The sequence below is a fragment of the Podarcis gaigeae genome, assembly GCF_964106915.1.
Source record: "Podarcis gaigeae genome assembly, chromosome: Z".
NCBI lineage: Eukaryota > Metazoa > Chordata > Lepidosauria > Squamata > Lacertidae > Podarcis > Podarcis gaigeae.
In genome coordinates, this window is record NC_139691.1 from 50,857,428 (window position 1) to 50,880,494 (window position 23,067).

Sequence of the window (23,067 nt, forward strand, 5' to 3'; positions counted from 1 at the left end):
GCGGTGACTCACTAACTCTGTCACTTTTGGGGTAAGAGACTCTGTGGGTTTTAACCTTTTTACAAACATTACAATCAAGGTACTTGTTACAACTCTTTAAATCACCCCCATCAGCCAATTCAGACATTTTTAGTACACTTTTCCAGCAAGCATGCCCCATTTTCCTATGCAATAAGTGCACACAGTTGTCATGTATAGCTTTGTTATTCACTGCAGGCTGAAATTTACTGACTACTGCTGCAACTTGAGATCCTGCTTTAAGCCAAAACAAGCCTCCCTCTGACTTAGCAGTGCCTAAAATCTCACCAGCCTTCTTAATAATGCAACTGTCTCCTTCAAAATACACTTTAAACCCAGCTTTTAGCAAACAATCTACAGACATCAGATTGCTCCTTAATGAAGGCACACAAAGTACATTTTGCAGGCATTCACGAAGACAAGAAACAAAAACTGCACCCCCCGAAATCACTTCGGAAGTACTTCCGTCTGCTAGAGCCACCTGGCTGCGCTGTGCTGAGTTCTTGGAAGCAAACAATTCATCTGAATTTACGATGTGCCGAGACGCTCCCGAATCGACCACCCAGACAGCTTGTTTCTCATCAGCAATCTTGACCTCGGCAGTCACCAGCTGAGCCGACTGTTTTCGTTTGAAGAATTACTTTTTTCGCTGCTGCTGCTGATCTCGTCTCTGCTCCTGCACCGCCACTGAGACTTGACCAACTCCGGACATTGTCGTTTTAGATGCGCTGAAGACCCACATCGGAAACAACGCCTAACAGCAAACGCTGACTCCTCACCGGTACGCTGCTTTTGCTTCACCTCTGGCACGGCATGAGAACTCCCTCCAAACCGCCCGCCTGTAGAAGCCTCTGCAGCAAACGACCTTTCTTGCCTCTTCTGCCATTCTTCAATCAAACGCCCAGTAACGTAACTGACTGATAAATCACACTCCTGTATGCCTTCTAGAGACAAAACTAAATTATCCCAGCTTTCCGGGAGAGAACTCAAAATAATAGCCACCTTCTCCTGCTGGTCTAACGCACAGTCTCTTTCCTGTAGCGCAGTAAACTTTAACTGTAAACTGTGTAGGTGTTCCTGCATTGTAACCCCAGGCTGTAACATTGCCTTGTACAATGCCTTGCGAATGAACAGCTTGGAAACCGCTGTCTCACGCACATGGAGTTCTTTAAGTGCTTGCCACACACCTCTAGCTGTCTTGATTCCCCTCACATACGGCAACTGGGAATCTTCCAGCCCCAAGACAATTGTGGCCCTTGCTCTTTGGTCTTTATCGAGGTCTTCATCATCAGGCTTCTCAGGAAACTTACTCACCACTTGCCAGAGACGATCCCTCTGCAGCACTGCCTGCATGCGTTCCGACCACAGCAAGTAATTGGAGTCATTCAGACGCTCAAAAGCCATCTGAACTGGTTGTGAGGCCATCTTGAGAGCGATGTCCCTGGAACCCGGAACCAGCTACTCACGACCACCGAGAGAGAAAACAGGAACCACAGCAACCCAGCACTCACAAGCTGCAGCTGTTGTCCTTGTGTCCACTGCGTCACCAGTTCACAACAGTCAGGAACCAGCCAGTGTCCATCTGCTGCACCAACAGGAACAACAACTTCTGGAACTACTGGAACCAACACCGTTGATGCTGACACCACCACAACTCAGGCTGGCAGCACAATACCCATAACCTCTTGGAACTTTGAAGTGTCAGGCATAGCTCTAATGGCTTTAGCCCAAACGTAGCAGAGTTTTCCTGCACAGCGAAGAAGCTAGTTGAGGTGGAATGACTAGTCAGCTAGACTCAGAATAACTATTTACAGGATTTATTAAAAGGAAAAATAAAACCAGCAGAGTTTCTGCATACAAAACAAAGCAAAATAAATCCTTTCTCTCTCTCTCTCTCTCTCTCTCTCTCTCTCTCTCTTAACCATACACAGCACTTCTACTCCTAACACACCCTCCTAACACAAACTGTGCTAGCATTCCTAGATAACAGAGTTGAGTGCTGGTCGTTAACCAATCAGAGAAAGTAGTTTCTAGGTCAAGCAGACCTTGGCTTTCTGCCAAGAGTAAATTGACACTGCCTTGAGTTAATTGTGTGAAGCCAGAATCTGTAAGTTTTCATGAGAATCAATTAACAGAAACTGAACACCTCCAGCACCATAATTCAAAAGCATCAATTCTTCGGTGATCAGCCTTCTTTATGGTTCAGCTCTCACTTCCATACATCACTACTGGGAAAACCATAGCTTTTACTATACGGACCTTTGTTGGCAAGGTGGTGTCTCTGCTTTTTAAGATGCTGTCTAGGTTTGTCGTGAGATGATTACCCCTCCTTTATTGCCCGTTCCGGGTTGCCCAAGCACTACCCCAGAGTCCTCTCTCTTGACAGATCAAGAGGAGCAGGTGATGGCAAAGGCGGCCAGGTTTTGAGCTGGGGCAGTCAGAATAAGGTCCACTCTCGATTCAAAACCCTCAAATGTATTTGATATAATTGATTTTTCATTTCTATTCCTTGAAGATCATCTCATTGTTTTATTGCTTCAACCAAATTAAGACCAGGCTGACGCAAATTAAGAGGATAATGATGATGATAATTATAATAATAATAAAAACTTTTATTTGTATCCTGCCCTCCCCGTCCGAAACCGGGCTCAGGGAGGCTAACACCAAATAGGTAACACTGGTATAAAATCAAGCAATAACGAAATTACCTCCTGAAAACAAGTCAGGATCAAATTCAAATCCAATTAGATGGCTTTCCGCAGGATTAGGGTTGGGAACAGTAAACGCTCGTCAGGCCCAACTGTTTGCGCTGCTCTTATATGGGCCTGTGAGAACGCTGGGAGGCCTCTTTCATACTAGTTCTTACACAAAAAGAGAAGGGGAGTCAGGATGAACCAAAGGCCCGACGGAACAACTCCATCTTACAGGCCCTGCAGAAAGATGTCAGATCCCACAGGGTCCTGATGTCTTGTGGCAGAGAGTTCCACCAGGCCGGGGCCAAGGCCGAAAAGGCCCTGGCCCTGGTCGAGGCCAGGCTAATCTCCCTGAGGCCCAGGACCTCTATGATGTTATTATTTGCAGACTGTTAGATCCTCCGTGGAGTATACCAGGAGAGGCAGTCCTAGGCTGTATTCATTCGTTTGGCCCAACATGGGGCTCGTACCCATGACCCCAAGATTCAGAGTCTCAGTGACTCACATGGCTGCCCTCTTGTGCACCTCACCTCAAATTTGTCCGAATTGTGCATGCCTGGGATTGACTGCATGAGATGGGAGGTGGGGTGGTTCCCAAAGTCAGAGCTCACGTAGCCAACACGGAGCCGGCCCTCACTGCCTTTCAGGTCCTTGGGGTGCTCGTAAGGCGGCTTGTGGAGCACGTTGATCTGGAAAGGGGATTAAAGAAAGCCGGGTTACGGAAATGACATGGGGGGGGGGACATGAGGCCACATCTCTGAAGTTGTTCCAATGTTACAAATATACATACCTTTGACTTGACAGCTCAAGAAAGACACCTATCATTATGAATTCGCAGAAAATCTATGCTTTAACCAACTCTCCTCATTCCGACGCCATTTGAACCCTGAAAGGAAGGTGAATTTGGGCTCCACCTCCCTCCATGAGCCAAGAAGCAGGAAGTCATGTAGGCAGCAGCAACAGGGCATCCAGCCAGAATTCCCCAAGCCTGAGAGCACATACACGGCACCCCACCGAGGGAGGGACCAAAGGGGCAACCATAGACATCCGCCAAGGCAGTTTAGCAAGGCAGGTGTTCTGAATGCCCATCTCCAGACAAGTCCAGTGGGAAAGGACGTGTCAAGAGTTTTATTGTTCTTTCAGTGATGGAGATTTAAGGGGTCTGATAAAGGGACCTCACATTGAATGCATAACCCTTGTATACGCCTCCCCATTTGTGATGTGCTAGTGATGTAGTGATGATGTATCAACGATGCTGCTTGAAGTGTATTCCAGGGGGGAAGAAGGAAGTTTTAAAAGTTGACATCGCCCCATGCTTGGGGTTCTTACTCCTGGGCAGACCTGTGGTGCAACAGTAAGAATCATGGTCTACTCACCACTGTTTTGCTCCAAATTACCGGGCTGGGACTTCATCCTTTTACTGACAGCATGGACCCATGGGGGACAAGTGCCCCGGTGAGCTAGGCTGTCAAGGAGTCACTCACCCTGGAATTTTTTCGCTTAACAACCATTGGCACCAATATAGAGCAGGCTTCCTCAATCTTGGCTCTCCAGCTGTTTTCAAACTACAGTGCCCATCATCCCTGACCTGCTAGCTATGGACCATGGAGTTGTAGGCCAAAAGCATCAGGAGGGCCGAGGTTGAGGAAGCCTGATAGAGAGCTCTACCTCTCTTTCAAATCAGAGCCGGCAAAGGCGGTGGAGTTCCTGCGCGGGTGCCTGGAGGCGGTTGGAGGATGGATGGCAGCTAACTGGTTGAGGTTGAATCCTGACAAGATTGAAGTTCTGTGGTGTGTGGGCGGGTGGGGGGGACTCCCTGGTCCCTGAAGGACCAGCTGCACAGTCTGGGGGTCATTTTGGACCCATAGAGGCACAGGTCTGTTCTGTGTCCAGGGCAGCTCCATCTGGGATGCAGGATAAGACCCTCCCTGCCCACGGACTACTACTACTGCAATGTGCTCTATGTGGGGCTACCTTACTGCAATTAATCCAGAATGTGGTAGCCAGGGGCCACCAGGTGGCGCGTTGGAGGATGGCCGACAATAACATCTCTCTGACCCATACGAGGTAATTAAGGAGATGGGGGCTGCCTTGCCAGCGGTGTCCACAATGCACCTCTTGATTCGAGAGATGGAGGTGCCAGTCACTTGGCATGAGCCCTCGATGAAGTCAGATCTTCCTGACGCCGATTCCAATCAGCGCGTGCTGGTTAGCTTCAGCTCGGAATTATAATTGGAAACATACGATTGGAATGAAGCTGAAGCACATACATCAAGTAACGCTCGAGAGATAAGACTGCTGATTAATGGATCTCTATGACCGGGAGTGATGGACGGATAAGTAAATCTTCTGATGAATCACCATTAAGAGACTGTATGTTTGGAATGAAGGGGGGTGGAGGAAAAAAACTTTTTTCTTTGCACAATGTGATATTAATAACCCTCAACCCCTGATAGAAACAAGATTGTTGCGTTTTACTAATCACAAGCAGGAATTCAAGAACTGTGTGAGATGGATTATAGCTGGAGAGAGGATTGGTGAACAGTGAGAACGGAGGAAAATTTTATGACGCAGTTAAAAAATGGCGTCTCGCCAAGACAGGCTTGCCAGAGAAAGAAGGACAGGGGGAGGAGAATCAGGACCATTGGAAAGAGAAGGATTGTTGGAATGCAATCTTGACCTGACAGAGCCTCCTGATATATTTGGCAAGTCTGAGAAAAGTAAAGGACAGACCAAAGATTAATTATTTTTTTTAATGGAAGCGTTAAACAGCGGCTGTCCCTGAGCGATATGATCTTTGGAGAGTACAAAACCCACACAGAGGATGCCTGTTTTCAATCTGTTTGTGAAAATTATCAGAGATCGTAAAGAAAGGAATAGACGATAACAACAAGATGATGAAGAAAGTAATAAAGGACTATCTGGATTGAACTGGATAGAACTGTTTAATTACAGCAGCAATGTAAGTGATGTTTGGACTCGTTCGGAGCTTGATGCATGGGTACCCCCAACAAAAATTTAAAATTTGGCTGTATAATTTAGAACTAATGTGATTTGGATAATGTGATGTGATTGGCCTGTTAATAAAAATTATTTTTAAAAAACAACAACACAGAATGTAGTAGCCAGACTGGGACCGTGGACAGCCGCAGAGACCACATAACACCAGTCTTGAAAGACCTGCATTGGCTCCCAGTACGTTTCCGGGCACAATTCAAAGTGTTGGTGCTGACCTTGAAAGCCCTAAACAGCCCAGCAGATGAAACTTTCCTCTGGTTGTCAATATTAAGAGAATGCCAGCAAGATTGAACCTTTCTGTAAAATAAAGGATTTAAATCCAGTCTTACTGAGACCACATACCAATGGTCCCAAGAGATCTGCATTGGCTCCCAGTACGTTTCCAAGCACTGACCTTGAAAGCCCTCAATGGCCTCGGCCCAGTAGACCTGAAGGAGCATCTCCCAAGGGCCTTCTGGTGCTTCCCTCCCTGCAAGAAGCCAAGTTACAAGGAAGCAGGCAGAGGGCCTTCTTGTGGTGACGGCCGCCCTGTGGAATGCCCTTCCATAAGATGTCAAAGAAATAAGCAATTATCTCACTTTTAAAAGACATCTGAAGGCAGCCCTGTTTAGGGAAGTTTTTAAATATTTAATGCTGTCTTGTGTTTTTAATATTTGGTTGGCAGCCACCCAGAGTGGCTGAGGATACCCAGACAGATGGGCAGGGTAGAAATAATAAATTATTATATAATCAAACTCTGATGGAACGGAGCGGCACACATCTCTTCACAGCATAGACCCACCTTGTCCAGGCAAAGGTTCCCATGTCTCTCAGCAATAGCCTTTCGGAAGCCGTGAGACAGCGGATACAGCATGCTGTGATGGGGGTGCACCGAAGGGAGCCGGTTCTTCTCCAGCTGGTCAGCCACAATACTGACAAGCTTCTTCATTCTCTCGTCGTAATCGGTCCAATCACAGACAATCTGAAAGGGGGCAAAGAAAACCAGGGTTCTAGATTCAGGTAGGTAGCCGTGTTGGTCTGATGAAGTCAAAATATATATAAAAATTGCCCAGTAGCGCCTTAGAGACCAACAAAGTTTGTTCTTGGTATAAGCCAGGCACCCCCAACCTTCGGCCCTCCAGATGTTTTAGACTACAACTCCCATCATCCCTGACCACTGGTCCTGTTAGCTAGGGATCATGGGAGTTTTAGGCCAAAACATCTGGGGGCCCGCAGGTTGGGAATGCCTGATATAAGCTTTTGTGTGCATGCACACTTCTTCAGATACATGCAGATGACCTAAAATAGTTTTAGGATATGTAATGAGACACAGTCGTCCACAGGTTGACCATACCGATTGAGTCCTAGTACCCTTCAGAGAAATACCCCGCCCCACCCTCCCTCTAAATATCAGGGTGTGGGGACTTCCGCTTCAGTTATCTGAAGAAGTCTGCCTGCACATGAAAGCTTAGACACAGAACAAACTGAGTTGGTTTCTAAGGTGACATTGGACAATTCCTGAATTAGGTGAATCTTTTACCATTACCATGGTACCTTGGGACTCAAACACCTCGGTTCCCAAATGCTGGAAACCCTGGGAATGTTGGACCTTAATATGCTGAAAACTCTGCCTCACCTGCAAACAGTGCGCCAGGTTGCAGTAAGCGTCAGGGAAGTCCGGCTTCAGTTTCAAGGCGGTGCGATACGAAGCAATTGCCTCTGGGATGTTTCCGGAATCCTAGAAAGGGAGGGATATTTCAGCAATTGCCACTAGCTTTTTTTCTCAACCATCAAAACCAAAGATTAAGAACAGACAGAAGGCACGATGATCCACACCTGGTGGACTTATAAAGTAACATTCAACAATCATTGGAATAGAACAGGGGTCGGCAAACTTTTTCAGCAGGGGGCCGTCCACTGTCCCTCAGACCTTGTGGGGGCCAGACTAGATTTTGGGGAGGGGAAAAAAAGGAACGCATTCCTATGTCCCACAAATATCCCAGAGGTGTATTTTAAATAAAAGGACACATTATACTCATGTCAAAACATGCCAACTCCCGGCCAGATTGAGAAGGCCATGGGGCCGTAGTTTGCCTCCCCATGCTATAGAATAATATTGAGTATCAGCATGTAAAAATTCAACAGAAACCTACAATAAATGATTATTGTAATTGATCATAGAATAAATGATTGTTACAATAAATGGTTATAAAACAACAGCAAGTCACAGTGTCTACAATAGCCGCAGCAAGAATCTTAATAGACAAAGGTTGGAAAGGAGAATCCCATCCCTACTAAGTTGGCGTAGCCAGCAAAAAGGCTAAAATACGCAAAATTAGCAATATTATTATAATACAGACAGAATTACGAGAGGTTTCGGAAGAAACATTTCATAGAGAACAGGACATTTGCAGAGTACAGTGGTACCTCTGGATGTGAATGGGATCTGTTCCGGAGCCCCGTTCACATCTTGAAGCGAATGCAACCCGCATCTGCACGTCGCAATTCGCCGCTTCCGCGCATGACGTCATTTTGAGCGTCTGTGCATGCGGCGAAACCCGCAAGTAACGTGCTCCGTTACTTCTGGGTCACTGCAGAGCGCAACCCAAAAATATTCATCCTGAAGCATATTTAACCCGAGATAGGACTGTATTGTCTAAATTTACAGGGGTGCCCAAATTTTCCCAAAGAGGGCCAGATTTGGCATGAGGGCGGGGCAAATTTGTTGAGCTGTTTTAGAATTTAACCCCAAGGTTGTTGAGCTCTTTTTAGGATTGAAGTTGTTGAGCATTTGGGGGGGGGGGGCGTTTGCCCCAGTAAGTAAACCAGGTTACACTCCCCGGCCACACGCTGGACATGTGTGGTCTAAAAAAAATGTTGGGAAAATTTAAATTCTTTGGCAGGTGTGGATTGACAAAGGAAAGCAGGAAATATGACAAAACCAATGCATTTTGAGATCTAGGAGAGACGAGCGAAAGGGCGCCATCGGAAATGTGACGTAGGGGTGATTGGAAGTCACAGTGAGATTTTTGGGTGTGGAACTCCACCATACTTTCCGTCTATATAAGCCACCCTCTATTGGGGGGGCCCTCAAATTTAAGAAAATGAGCCATTCACCCACCCAATCACCCGTATAAGACCTCCCCCCATTTTTATTTCAAAGTAAAAAAACCCACCTGACACGCTTAAAAGTACAGCGATTTTTTCATTTTCATTTTTAAAAATTTATTTACAAACACACAGACACAAAACAAAATTCGTATTACCCTACCACCCAAAATTTCAGACATTAAAACGACCCTTGTGGCTTCTCTCCACCGCCCCTCACCCTCCTATATAATATTTCACATTACCATTTTTATTTTCCCCCTATTTATTTATTATTTCATTTTACATGCTAGTTGCCGTACATTTTCAACACTATACATTACATATATGGATTCCCCACATCTAACCTGTCAGGGAACTGCCACTGGAGCCAGATGCGGAGGGAAGGCTCCAGAGGGATGCTGGAGAGGGTCCCAGTAGGGAGAGAGGCAGCCCATCTGCTGGGGAAGGAAATCAGCGTAACACCAGTGGAGAAGGGGGGCAGATGGGGGAATCGGAGAGGAGGCTCCAGGACTCCTCGTCGGAGACCAGAGGGGAAAGCACGGGTACTCCGCTGCCCACACCCTCCCTGCGCAGAAGACTTCCGCGCAGGGAGAGTAGGAGGAGACTTGGCATCAAAGAACTTCTTTGCTGGAAGAGGTTCAAGAAACACCCACTGACGGATTCTGCCAGCGATTGAGACAGCCACGAGTGAGAGGCTGTCCAGACAGAAAGGGTTCAACCAGGTAGCCTAGCCAGGAGTGGCGACAACGTACGCACGAGCAACCTCCTAGAACCATTACATAACGCTATACCCAACTCACCATTTCCCCAAATACCCATGTGACTTCCTTCACTCACCTTGCAATTTTTATCTAAGTTTATATTTCTTAACTCTTTTAACTTACTATTTATTATTATTATTATTATTAAACCAGATTTACAAACATTAAACCAAACATATCAACATGTTAGTTTTTGAGCAGTACTTGAACACATAATCTTCAAACCATTTCCATTATATTTTTATTTTCCAGTTGATTGGTACCTTATTACTGCACTTAACCTTGCCAGTTCTATAAATTCAATTAGTTTCTTTATCCAGTCATCCTTTGTGGGTATATATTTCCTGTTCCAGTTTTGTGCAAGGAGTAGCCTTGCTGCAGCTGTCGCGTATAAGAATAATATCTTCCCATCTTGTGGTATTTCTTTACCTCTTATATTCAGTAAATATGCCTCTGGTTTCCCCCTCTAAATTAATTCTGATCATCTTTTTTATTTCCTCATGAATTTTTTAACGTTTCCGTAGCCCCACCATAAACGTATCGGCGTGCCCTCTGCCTCCTCACACTTCCAGCATAAATTCCAATTCTCCCCTTTTTCTTTTTGCGCCCCATCTCGGTTTGGGATGGCTTTTGCCAGTTGTTTTCCTTTGTAAAAACTAACAGATTTCCCTGCTGCCCCCCCCCCGCAGTTTTTTTAAAAAATAGATTTAGCAGAGACACAAAGCGCACCTTATGGATGGAAGCGAGGTTGCTGTGGGCATCGGCAAACGCAGGATTTATTTGGATTGCTCTTGTGTAGCACTGCAGAGCTCCTTGGACGTCTTGCATTTCCTTCAAGGTGTTCCCCATGTTGGAATAGGCGTCTGCAAAAGTGGGGCTTATTCTGACGTGGAGGGCGAGAGAAAAAGTGCAGTTTTGGTACAAAAATACACTGAAGTTACGCTGGAAATGTAAGGGTCAAGAAGACTCTTTCTATCCTATACGGTGGTCTTTAGGGCAGTTCATTAAAAAACTTTTTTTAAAAATGCCTTCTCCAAAGCCTTCACAAAATAGGAAAACGGCCAAGAAAACAGCTATTTTCATGGAGGAGGGTCGAGATATTAACTGATATGCACGAAATTTCAGATATAGCTATATAATCCCTAGTGTAGTAAGAAAGGCCTTGGGAGTAGGCATTTTCAAAAAAGTGTTTTTTATGAACCACCCTAGTGGTCATGTGAGACAGTGAGACCTTGGTTCTCAAATATTCTCAAAGGTTTTTTATACAGAAGGTTTCTTTATACAGAAGGTTTTTTATACAGAAAGGTTCAGCATTGTGGCATCCTCTTCATACGGACAAGCAGCACTTACCTTTTGGGAAATCCCTGCTCCTCAATTCTGGCAATTATTAATCACTCTCAATTCCACCCTAATAATTGCCACCTGCCCGGATTTTAACTTGTCTGAATTAATTTTTACTTGAATTACTTGATGTCTGCTTTTAGGCTTGTTGTGTTGTTTTTATGATGTTAGCTGCTCTGAGCCTAGCCTCGGCCGGCGATAATATATATAATATAATAATTATATATATATATATATATATGCAGGTTTTGGTGTCCTCGGGTGTCTTCCCGTGTAAAAGTTGGGGTGTCTAGGCGACGTTTCGACGAGGTCTCACTCGTCATCTTCAGGCTGGTGCTTTCGGCTTCTTGTTACTGGAACAGAGCGGGATCTCAATGTTTGAGTTCCTATAAATACTGTAGAGGGGGTGTGGTGTCTAGCCTCCAATGTTCTGGGCAGAGAGGAAGTTCCCAGGCTAGTGTGCCTTTTCTTCTTTTGTTCCTTAATTACTTGAGAGATACCTTGAGTGATTTCTTGAGTGATATCCTGAGTACCACTTAGGTGGGTCATTAGGTGTGGATTAGTTGCTAAAGTCTTTGTGTCTTGACCTCTTGAACTTTGTGAAGAGTTTTCCTGAGAAGATGGCTGTATTGCACTTAGTTGTGCTTTGGCTTGGCTTCGTGTATAGGGGCGAGCTGTGGTTTTGTGGCTTGTGTCAGCCAGATCTGTGTAGGGATTGCAGGGGGGTGCAGCATCCGGAGGTGCCCCCATGGATTGGCTACTGGATGGTGTCAGTAATTCATCTGTGGAGAGGGTCTGGGTTTGGGTCTGGTGTGGTTGATTGGTGTTGGCGTTCTGTGTGCCTCTGGATCTGGTGTCAGTTTTTGTGGGGAGGGCTAATTTCCAGATGTCTGGCAAGCGGGATGTGTCGTCACGCTTGTTCATGTTGTGAGGGTGTTTCTCTATCTCGATGGCTTCCATGATTATTCTCTTGTGGTGATGTTCCGTGTTAAAGAGCAATTTGGAATCTGCAAAATTAATTTCGTGTCCTGTTTCTTTCATGTGTTGGAAAAGAGAGGAAGTTTTTTCTTCTTTTTTGACGGCATTCTTGTGTTCTGCGATACGTGCATTTATTCGTCTGTTTGTTTGTCCAATGTACGTGGCTGGGCAGACTTTGCAGGGTATTTCATAGATCCCTTGGTTTTCCAACTGGATTTTATCCTTGGGGTTTCTGAGGATATTGGCTATTTTTTGGTTGGTGCAAAAGGCTGTTTTGATATTGTGTTTATGGAGGATTTTGCTAATTTTATCTGTAGTGCCCTTGATATAAGGAAGGAGGGCCATGCCATTGTTTTCTTCTGTGTCTTGGTTTTTGGGGGGTGTTTCCTTTTGGATTAGCTTCGTAATCCTGTTTTGCTGGTATCCATTGGCAATTAACACATTTGAGAGATTCTGTAACTCAGTTGTCAAGTGGTCTTTGTCAGCCAGGCGTTTGGTTCTGGAGATGAGAGTCTTGGCTACGGAGTTTATTTGTGCAGGGTGGTGGTGTGATTGTGCATGTAAGTAGCGGTTGGTGTGTGTTTTTTTCCGGTAGATAGTGTGTCCTAGGGAGCCATCAGGTTTTTTGTAGATTAGGACGTCAAGGAAGGGAAGTTGGTTGTTGGCTTCTATTTCCATAGTGAATTGTATTAACATGAACAAGCGTGACGACACATCCCGCTTGCCAGACATCTGGAAATTAGCCCTCCCCACAAAAACTGACACCAGATCCAGAGGCACACAGAACGCCAACACCAATCAACCACACCAGACCCAAACCCAGACCCTCTCCACAGATGAATTACTGACACCATCCAGTAGCCAATCCATGGGGGCACCTCCGGATGCTGCACCCCCCTGCAATCCCTACACAGATCTGGCTGACACAAGCCACAAAACCACAGCTCGCCCCTATACACGAAGCCAAGCCAAAGCACAACTAAGTGCAATACAGCCATCTTCTCAGGAAAACTCTTCACAAAGTTCAAGAGGTCAAGACACAAAGACTTTAGCAACTAATCCACACCTAATGACCCACCTAAGTGGTACTCAGGATATCACTCAAGAAATCACTCAAGGTATCTCTCAAGTAATTAAGGAACAAAAGAAGAAAAGGCACACTAGCCTGGGAACTTCCTCTCTGCCCAGAACATTGGAGGCTAGACACCACACCCCCTCTACAGTATTTATAGGAACTCAAACATTGAGATCCCGCTCTGTTCCAGTAACAAGAAGCCGAAAGCACCAGCCTGAAGATGACGAGTGAGACCTCGTCGAAACGTCGCCTAGACACCCCAACTTTTACACGGGAAGACACCCGAGGACACCAAAACCTGCATTCCTGTACCCGTGAAAATCTACGAAAGCATATATATATATATATATATATATATATATATATATATATATATTTATTTATTATTATTATTATTATTATTATTATTATTATTATTATTATTATTACTACTCAAACACTTTGGTTCCCAAATGCCGAATACCCAGAAAAAGTGTTCCAGTTTCCAGGCGTTTTTCGGAAGCCAAACATCAAATTCGGCTGTCGGCTATTCTTTCTGGGGCGCCTGCACCAATCAAACAGACTTCTGGAACAGATTAAGTTTGGTGCTTTGGTTTTTGCAATTTATTTGGTGTTTTTGTTTCAGAGGCTTTTTCGGTTCATTTGTTTTTGCGACTGTGCAGATCCCAGTTTAGTTATTGATTGACTGATTGATTGATTGACGGAAACGGATTGCGTAATGTGTGATTGCGGAATTGATTGATTGCGGAAACGGATAGAAGCCCCAGTCCCCATCCGAACAATGACTATCATCAGTGCAGGTCAGGAAAAAAAATAATTTTCATTTTTATCATTTACAAGACTGTCGTATTTATTTTAGAGTACAGTACATGGATGACTGCTTTCATTTTAGGGATCAATGGTCTCGTTAGATAGTAAAATTCATGTTAAATGGCTGTTTTAGGGATTGTTTTTCAAAGTCTGGTACGGATTAATCCGTTTTGCATGACTTTCTATGGGAAAGTGCACCTTGGTTTTGGAACACATTCAGTTTGAGAACCAAGGTACCACTGTATAATTAACTGGGGGGGGGGGGAGAACATTTGTGGAAAAACCAGAAGCCTTTCTAATAGGTTTAACGGGTGAAGAAATACCAAGAGACCTAAAAAGACAGTGTATTCTGTTTATGCCAGAATGTTCTTAGCCCGGATGTGGAAGGAAGAGAAGGTCCCAACAAAAGAAGAGTGGATTATCAAAATGACCGTGAAGATCAGACATCAAAATGATAGGAAATTTAAGCAAAGAAAAAAGTTAAAAGGAAAATGGGGAAAATAATGAAGATGAAATGTGAAAAAGCATGGTGCAAAAACCTTAAGGATATAACCATTGTTAGTTCAAAGATGGCAAAATTAAGGGATAATGAGATAGGCAGGAGAACAAATATTAAAAAAACCAGAAAAGGGAAGCTGGGGGAGATTGGGATTCATCTATGCTATCTGCAAGAATGTTTGTGTTAAATATAAAACGCTAAAACGTAATAAAAACTATTTATATATATAAAAAAATTAAACAAGAATGGGAAAATTTTATTGAATACCTTAAAGGCCACTGTACATATTTAGAAATAATAATAATAATAATAATAATAATAATAATAATAATAATAATAATAATAATTGTATCCCTCCCCGGCCGAAACCGGGCTTAGGGCAGCTAACATCAAATATATAACATTAGTATAAAATCAAACAATAATTAATATACCTCCTAAAAACAAGTCAGGATCAAATTAAAATCGAATTAGATGGCTTTCCGCAGGCAGAATTGATATAACGTTGATGAAGCCAAAGTAACAAATAAGGAAATGGAATAGAACGGATCATTGTAATTACATGCAAGAAAAGATGGCAAAATATGGAAACCGGGGGCGGGGGGGGGATGGGGGAGAGCCGAGGGGTTTGTATAATCCCAGTATTGTATATATTGAAAATGTTTGGAGTGTATGGAAATAAAATGTTAAAATAAAAAAACTGAAAATAAAAAAACCTAAAAGAAAAAGAGGAAGTGCATTATCCACAAGAGGAGAGATTTCCCACAGGCACCAGACCAGCGCATGAGGAGTAATATTAACAACAGCAACAATAATTTATTATTTATACCCAGCCACTCTGGGCGGCTTCCAGCAAATGATTAAAATACAATAAGGAGAATCTCTTTCAATCTATTTTCCCCATGGCTTTGGAAGCTCACCTGATGGCCTCCTTGTAGTGCATGAGGGCCTCCTGGAGCTTCCCCTGCTGTTGCAAAACACTGGCTAAATTCGAATGCGCAGCTGCAAACTCCGGGAAGACCTGCGGGGAAGAAGCTCACTCTTAGTTTCCCTGAGAAGCATTCTAAAGAGACGGAGGCTGCTCTTTGAGGCTCAAAGGTTGTGGGCATGAAATAAATCCTCATTTGGATTGACTTGCAAAAATTAAGGAGGAGGAGGAGGAGGAGGAGGAACCTATGGACTGCCTTTTTAGCATGCATAGGAAATACTGTTGGGAGATCAGACTGTCAAATGACCAATGCCGTATTTTAAAGAGCCCCTCTTTGATGCTCAAATGTGGCAGGGGCTGGCTGCAAAATAAATCACCATTTGGAATGACTTGTGGTAATAATAATAATAATAATAATAATAATGGGCCTATGAACTGCCTTTTTCGTACGCATAGGAAATACTGTTAGAAAATAAGACTGTCAGGGGATCAAGCTCAGCCGACACAGAGAACAGCATGTGCCCAGCTTTTATTTCAATTTCTGTACCGTTCCTTAACACCTTGCTTTGTTCTTCTGATGAAAAGCAGATTTTTGGTCATTTCAGGAGGCCCAGGAATATAAAAAGAGGGACAGACCCTCTTCCTTCCAAAAGGGACTTATCGGACCATGCTTTGTCGAACCTCAAAACGCTACTTCACTTTCAATTCTTCACCATTATTTCTGTTATTGATCAAGAAAAATCTGATCGGCGACTTTTAAAAAGACCCAGACTAGGAGTCCAGGGTCCACATGCCTAACCCTTATGTGTCAATTTAATTGTTGTATTTCTCCACGCACGTACCTCTAGAGCTTTCCGGTAGAGGCGGACAGCCTCCTCGATATTCCCTTGTTCTCGCTTGATGTTCGCCAGGTTATTAAGAGAATCCGCGTGAGTCGGACATAAACGGAGAGCTGTATTGTAGCATTCCTCGGCTTCGGCAACCTTCGAAACACAAAACAGAGTTTTTACGCGAATATTAGTATGTCTTTCACAGGAGCCCAAAAGGCTGCTCTGTGATGGGATGGCCGGATTGAGGTTTGATACGGCTCTCAGCTCCTGAAGGTAACTTGGTATTAGGGTGGTTCATAAAAAACTCTTTTTTTTGAAAATGCCTGCTCCAAAGGTCTTCTCTTACCAACAGTAGAGATTATATAGCTATATCTGGAATGTCATGCATATCAGTTAATATCTTTTTTATATATATGCCAGCTGCCCTTTGTCAACAACCAATTGTTGCTGTTTTTTATATTGAATATTTGCTAAATAGTAACTGTTGCACCTCATAGGTATCTCAAGCCTTCTGCACGTCACAAAAGATGTATTTTATCAAAGTCATTGTTGAACTGAAATACAATTAAGAAGTAAATTAATAGTGAAATGCAATTAAGAAGAAGCATATTAACAGTGAAACCCCACAATTGTTGAGCCTTTTTTAAGGATTTGACCCCAGAGGTGCTGACCTTTTTTTAGGATTAAAGTTATTGAGCTTTTTGGGGGGAAGTTTTGCCCTAGTAAATAAACTGCCACGAGGGCCGGATTAAATCGACCAGATGGCCAGATTAGGCCCCTGAACTGGACTTTGGACATGCCTGGTCTAAAAGGGAAAATTTAAATTCTTTGGCAGGATAGCAGGAAATATGACAAAACCAATGCATTTTGAGATCTAGGAGAGATGGGTGGAAGGCCCCCAAAGTGGACTTTGGACATGCTTGGTTTAGGGGAACATAAATACAAGATCAGACTAATCCGATTCAAACTCTCTTTCCCACACACATACCATCTTTTGCAATATGTATTTAAGGAAGACAGTAAGGGAAATGGTTTTGGTCATACTAAATCAAAATTAAGAGACAGAGTTGCTAGATAGTAAAAGAAAATCATTGCCAAAAACATATAAGAATGGCATACAAAGGATGAAGAAGTTAAGTCGGTTATGATTAAATGGTCTCAAGATTTTGGTCATAACATTGAATTAGATAAGTGGGAAAGATTATGGACAAAAACAATTTATTGCATGTACAGCACTAACGGAAAATTTAATGAAGGTGACGTATAGGTGGTATTTGACGCCGACTAAACTTGCTAAAATATATATAACTCAAGATAAGGCACGCTAGAAATGCAAGGAGAAGGAAGGGAATTTCATCCACAGGTGGTGGATGTGCAATAAGTCAAAGTCTACTAGGATATGATTTACAAAGAATTGAAAAAGATCTTTAAATATACTGTTATTAAAAAACCAGAGGCTATTCTATTGGGTATTGTGGGAGAAGAAATTCCAAAAGTAGACTTATGTATGCTACCATAGCTGTAAGGACATTTTTAGCCCAGAAATGGAAGCAGCAGGAACTTCCAACTTTGGAAGAATGGCAGACAAAAATGATTGAATATGCAGAACTGGCAAAGCTGGCAGTGAAAATCCGAAACCGGCGCAACAAACTGTTTGAAAAGGACTGGAGTAAATTTATAAAAATGTGAAAGAACATTGTAAACATCTGAGAATGTTTGATGGTTTGATTTAAAATATTTTGTCATAATTTTTGAAAGTGATTTACAAATGCTAAAGTAAATTGTTTTAAGTAGAGTAAGAAGGTAAATAGGGCGATATATGTTCAGGTAGGCAGCCGTGGTGGTCTAACGCAGTTGAAATATATTAAAAAATATAAATTGTCCAGTAGCACATTACAGACCAACTCAGTTTGGTCTTGGTAGAAGCTTTCGTATCTGAAGAAGTGGACACACACAACCTGCACACAAAAAATTATACCAAGAAGAAGCCAAGTTTAGCAAGCCCTGTTTAGGGAAGCTTTTAATGTTTGACGGACTATTGTATTTTAATATTTTGTCGATTTTATTATTATTATTATTATTATTATTATTATTATTATTATTATTATGTGCTACTGGACAATTTTTAAAGGGTGATATAGAAATGCTAAGAGGATCGTGACTGCTTAAGAAAGCCAGGGAGTGGGAGCGGGGGGGGGGGCAGGGAGTCGACGCTTGGTATGAGCAAAGTTTTATGTGACAATATGATTTGACATGAACGTGACAAAGGAAAAAATAAAAGAGGACTTCTTCTAGGTCCTGTACCCCAAATCCCCCCCCCCAAAGGCCAATTTCGAGGTCACCATCATCCGGAAGGCTTTTTTCAGCAAACCCTCTGACATACAGAAAGCAAAAGGGACCGGTTTCATTTTCTTTTTTTAATTTTTATTTTATTTATAACATAGTCCACAACAACTCATACATACAAACAGAACCACCACCATTGACTAATTATCAAAATTAAACTCCTATCCCCTTACACAAAGAAAACATAAAAATAAAAGACTTTATCCTGTTAAATGGCCTCCTTATTTATTTCTTGTATACTATTTCTTTTGTATGGGATTATTACAATTTTTCCTAATTATGACTTAAACCACAAAGTCTCCAGTAGAAATTAATTGAAACAAGTCCAAGTGTATATTTTGGGGTACTGTTTGGTAAAGTATTCTCTGCATTTTCCCAATTCCTTTTGGAATTATTGTCTGGGTTGTGCCCTAATCGTCTCTGTTAATCTGGCCAATTCAGCATGGGGTAAAAGCCTAAGAAAAAGCTAAACAACTTCAATCCTAAAAAAGTTCAACAATTTAAGCCCTAAGAAAAGAGTTCAACAACTTCAATCCTTAAAAAAAGTCAACAACTTTGGTCGGCCCTTATGGCCCTTCACTTCATCAAATCTGGCCCTCTTTGAAAAAAGTTTGGACACCACTGCCTAATAGGAAAGCTTCTGTATTTTTTTCCCCACAGGCCCACCAGACATGTATAAGTGTCCCTTCTGCTTTACTGCACCTCCAGCACAGGTTTTTTGTTCGTTTTGTTTTATACATTTTAGCTATTTTGGCAGGTGTTAAGTACCATCTATAAAACATCTTTTATATAGATGTTCCCGCCACCCCAAGGCAAAAGGGACAAGTTTCTTACGCTGCCTTTCTCTTTCAGCGCGTTGGCCAGGTTGCAGTAGGCGTCAGGGAAGTGGGGCTGGAGCTCAATGGCCCGCTTGTAGGTATCGATTGCCAGATCGATCAGCCCCTGTTCGTAATACACACATGCCAGGTTGCCGTGGACAACAGCGTGGTTGGGACTCAGGCTCAGGGCCCGTAGGTAGGCTGCAACGGCTCTGAAATGAGATCAAGGACTGCTTCAGTTTCATTGTCACCAGGGTGGATAAAAATCTGTTTTTTAAAAAATAAAATGCTTTGGGAGGATAATTAAGAGGATCGAGGCGGGCTGGGACTGCTGATTCTTTTAGATTTGTTAGCAGCCTTCGACATGGTCGATCACAAACTTTTGGACCACCGCCTTGCCAACATGGGGATTCAGGGCACAGTCAGACAATGGCTGTACTCCTTTATCTCAGGTCGGGGACAGGGGGTGGCGCTAGGGAGGGAGTTGTCGCTGCGGCCCTCCTTGTTGTGTGGAGTGCCGCAGGGCACAATCCTTTCCCCGATGCTTTCAGTATCTTTATGCGCCCCCTTGCCCAGATTGTCCGGAGTTTAGGGCTGAGTTGTCATCAATATGCTGATGACACCCAACTTTATCTGTCAATGGACGGCCACCCTGACTCGGCCCCAGACACACTGACCAGATGCTTGGAAGCCGTGGCTGGGTGGCTGCGTGGGAGCCAGTTGAAGTTAAATCCTTCGAAGACAGAGGTCCTCTGGCTGGGTCAGGACAACATGGGGTTGGGGGGCCAACTCCCATCTCTTGCGGGGGCGCAATTAGTGCCAGAGCCTTCTGTCAAGAGCTTGGGTGTAACCTTCGCTGCCTCTCTTTCCATGGAGGCGCAGGTTGCAGCCACAGCAAAGGTGGCATTTTTCCACCTCCGCCGTATTAAGGAATTGGTTCCTTACCTTTCTCGCCCTGATCTGGCAACAGTGATCCATGCGATGGTCACCTCCAGGCTTGATTATTTCGACTCGCTCTATGCTTAGACTCACTCTAACACCCTATATGGGATTTGGTATACAAATTTTCCCGTGGCTTTTTTGCTGGCCCATGTAGGACCAGCATGGATAGCTGGCTTCAGTGAATAGCTGATGTTTCCTCCCTTTATAGTATTGATTTATGGGCTATTACTAAAATGAGGCTGCATTTTAAGCTGTATTTTAAGCCGTATTTTAATTAACTGGGGTTTTTTTCTATTATATTTTATTGTAATTTATATTTGGTGTTAGCCGCCCTGAGCCCGCCCTGGCAGTGAGGGCGGGGTAGAAATAAATAAATAAATCAGGAAAGAATTACTTGTTTTAAGTTTTTCATGTGTGCGAAAACTCAGTCCAAGTTTTTCTTGGGAAAAAAATGTTTCAGCACATCAGTTAAGCAACATGGATACATATGCTACCATGTTACTGTTTTAGTGAAATAAATTGCTTAAATTGTTATGAAGGAAATGTTTCTTTTCTCCTTCCAATCAAGTACAGCAGAAAAGTTGTTCATATAAAAAGTGTTCACTTATTAAAGCTCACCTTCATTTCGTCACAATCGGGCTGTATATAGCAGAACCAAATCATTTTTGATACAACCGTAGAAAAGACTCTGAAGTTAGGATTCCAAAAAGGAAACCTACCTCTGATTGTCAATATTAAGAGGATGCCAGCAAGGCTGAACCTTCCTGTAAAAGGGGGATTCAAATCAAGTCTTATGGGATTTGGGATTTAAATCAAAATGCTTTAAATAAAATCAACCCTCTAGGCAACAAAGGGAGTTAGTTTGGGTATGGGTGCAACTACTAAACTGTGAACATAAGACGTAATGTGATTATACGCAAAAACAATAAAAACCATTTATATAAAAAAGAGAATATAAGCTCTATGCCTATTTGCCTACCTGTCAAATATACGTGCCTCCTTCAAGACGTTCCCCAGATTAATGTAAGCATCCAGGAAGTTGGGGTCCAGGGTCACCGCCTGAAAATATTTAAGATAATAGATTTTTGTTACTAATACAGTCATACCTCAGGTTGAAGTAGCTTCGGGTTAAGCATTTTCGGGTTGTGCTCCGTGGCGACCTAGAAGTAACAGAGGCATTACTTCCGGGTTTTGCAGCTTGTGCACGTGCAGATGCTCAAAATGATGCCACACGCATCCACGGAAGCAGCAAATCGTGACCCGAGCATGTTCGCTTCAGGATGAGAACGGGGCCCCGGAACGGATCCCGTTCGCATCCAGAGGTACCACTGTATAACAGCATGGTTACTTATAAATAAGTGGGTCAACTTTGACCTAGGCTGCCTCCTACCTACCTTCCTACCTTATCTATCTACCGACTTTATCTTATTATATATCTACTTGCCTACCTATCTTATCTTATCTTATCTTATCTATCTACCTACCTACCCTATCTATCTACTCTATCTACCTACCTACCATCTAATCCAGGTGTGTACCAACTTGGCCCTCCAACCCCCATCATCCCTACCTAACAGGACCAGTGGTCAGGGACAATGGGAGTTGTAGTCCCAAAACAGCTGGAGGGCCAGCTTCGGCCATGCCTGAATCTATCTACCTACCTAATCAATCTATCTATCTATCTATCTATCTATCTATCTATCTAATCTATCCATCCATCTACCAACCTTTCTTATGTATCTATCTAATCTACCTACCTAATCTACCTACCTACCTACCTTATCTATCTATCTATCTATCTATCTATTCGAATCGAATCTACCTACCTATCATCTATCTATCTATCTATCTATCTATCTATCTATCTATTCGAATTGAATCTACCTACCTATCATCTATCTAATCTATCTATCTATGCAAGGAATATCAACTGTATGAGAAATGGTACCAACTAATGCTACTAACAGGACACCGGAGGCCCACAGCAGCTGAAAAAATGCCTCCAATTTTAATATAAAAAAGAATGGGAAACGTTTATTGCATATTGACAAAAGCAGTGCAAACAGGTTAATACATTAGCAGGATTAATTTTTTAAAAAACCCACCTGTAATGGTTAAATTTAAAGTAAGGACAGCCCCCGGATTTACAAATCAGTCCCCATACAAAATCCATTGAAGCTGAAAAGTATCCCCGAACTCATTGAAAAATTCTGATAACCTTAAATTAGTGATGATGATTTTATTGAAGAAGAAAAAGAAGAGTTTGGATTTGATATCCCGCCTTTCACTCCCCTTCAGGAGTCTCAAAGCGGCTAACATTCTCTTTTCCCTTCCTCCCCCACAACAAACACTGTGAGGTGAGTGGGGCTGAGAGACTTCAGGGAAGTGTGACTGGCCCAAGGTCACCCAGCAGCTGCATGTGGAGGAGCGGAGACACGAACCCGGTTCCCCAGATTACGAGACTACCGCTCTTAACCACTACACCACTGGCTCTCCAGTGATGATAATGAATGGTGATAATACAAAGGAACCAGGGGAGGCAGGGGAGGGAAGTCAAATAATCCCATAATGTGGGATTAACATTGATTGTGCATGCAGTTGTTTTTTTAAAAAAATATTCTTTAATGTAATGATTTGGTTTTTTGTGAAAACTAAAAAAATATTATACAGTGGTAACTTGGGTTAAGTACTTAATTCGTTCCGGAGGTCTGTTCTTAACCTGAAATTGTTCTTAACCTGAACTTTAGCTAATGGGGCCTCCTGCTGCCGTTGAGCCGCCAGAGCACAATTTCTGTTCTCATCCTGAAGCAAAGTTCTTAACCTGAAGCATGATTTCTGGGTTAGCGGAGTGTATAACCTGAAGTGTATGTAACCCGAGGTACCACTGTATATATTAAAAAATTGCATCCAATTTTGACAA

At 43.0% G+C, this 23,067-nt stretch overlaps 1 protein-coding gene across 3 annotated transcripts in view; it reads right to left on the reverse strand.

Moving 5' to 3' along the window:
- The window catches only part of LOC310836897 (UDP-N-acetylglucosamine--peptide N-acetylglucosaminyltransferase 110 kDa subunit), an 80,578-nt gene that overhangs the window by 34,831 nt on the left and 22,680 nt on the right, over positions 1 to 23,067 (reverse strand). For 2 of the 3 annotated variants that reach the window (XM_083722764.1, XM_083722763.1), the window contains exons 6-13: positions 21,127 to 21,206; positions 19,222 to 19,417; positions 16,054 to 16,194; positions 15,204 to 15,304; positions 10,310 to 10,463; positions 7,345 to 7,446; positions 6,511 to 6,690; positions 3,242 to 3,400 (exon numbers count right to left, since the gene is read on the reverse strand). In XM_083722764.1, the coding sequence (XP_083578890.1) occupies positions 3,242 to 3,400; positions 6,511 to 6,690; positions 7,345 to 7,446; positions 10,310 to 10,463; positions 15,204 to 15,304; positions 16,054 to 16,194; positions 19,222 to 19,417; positions 21,127 to 21,206 (1,113 nt within the window). Of the gene's footprint in view, positions 1 to 3,241; positions 3,401 to 6,510; positions 6,691 to 7,344; positions 7,447 to 10,309; positions 10,464 to 15,203; positions 15,305 to 16,053; positions 16,195 to 19,221; positions 19,418 to 21,126; positions 21,254 to 21,921; positions 21,942 to 23,067 lie in introns of those variants that run through there. The other variant, XM_083722765.1, reaches the window with a different exon arrangement.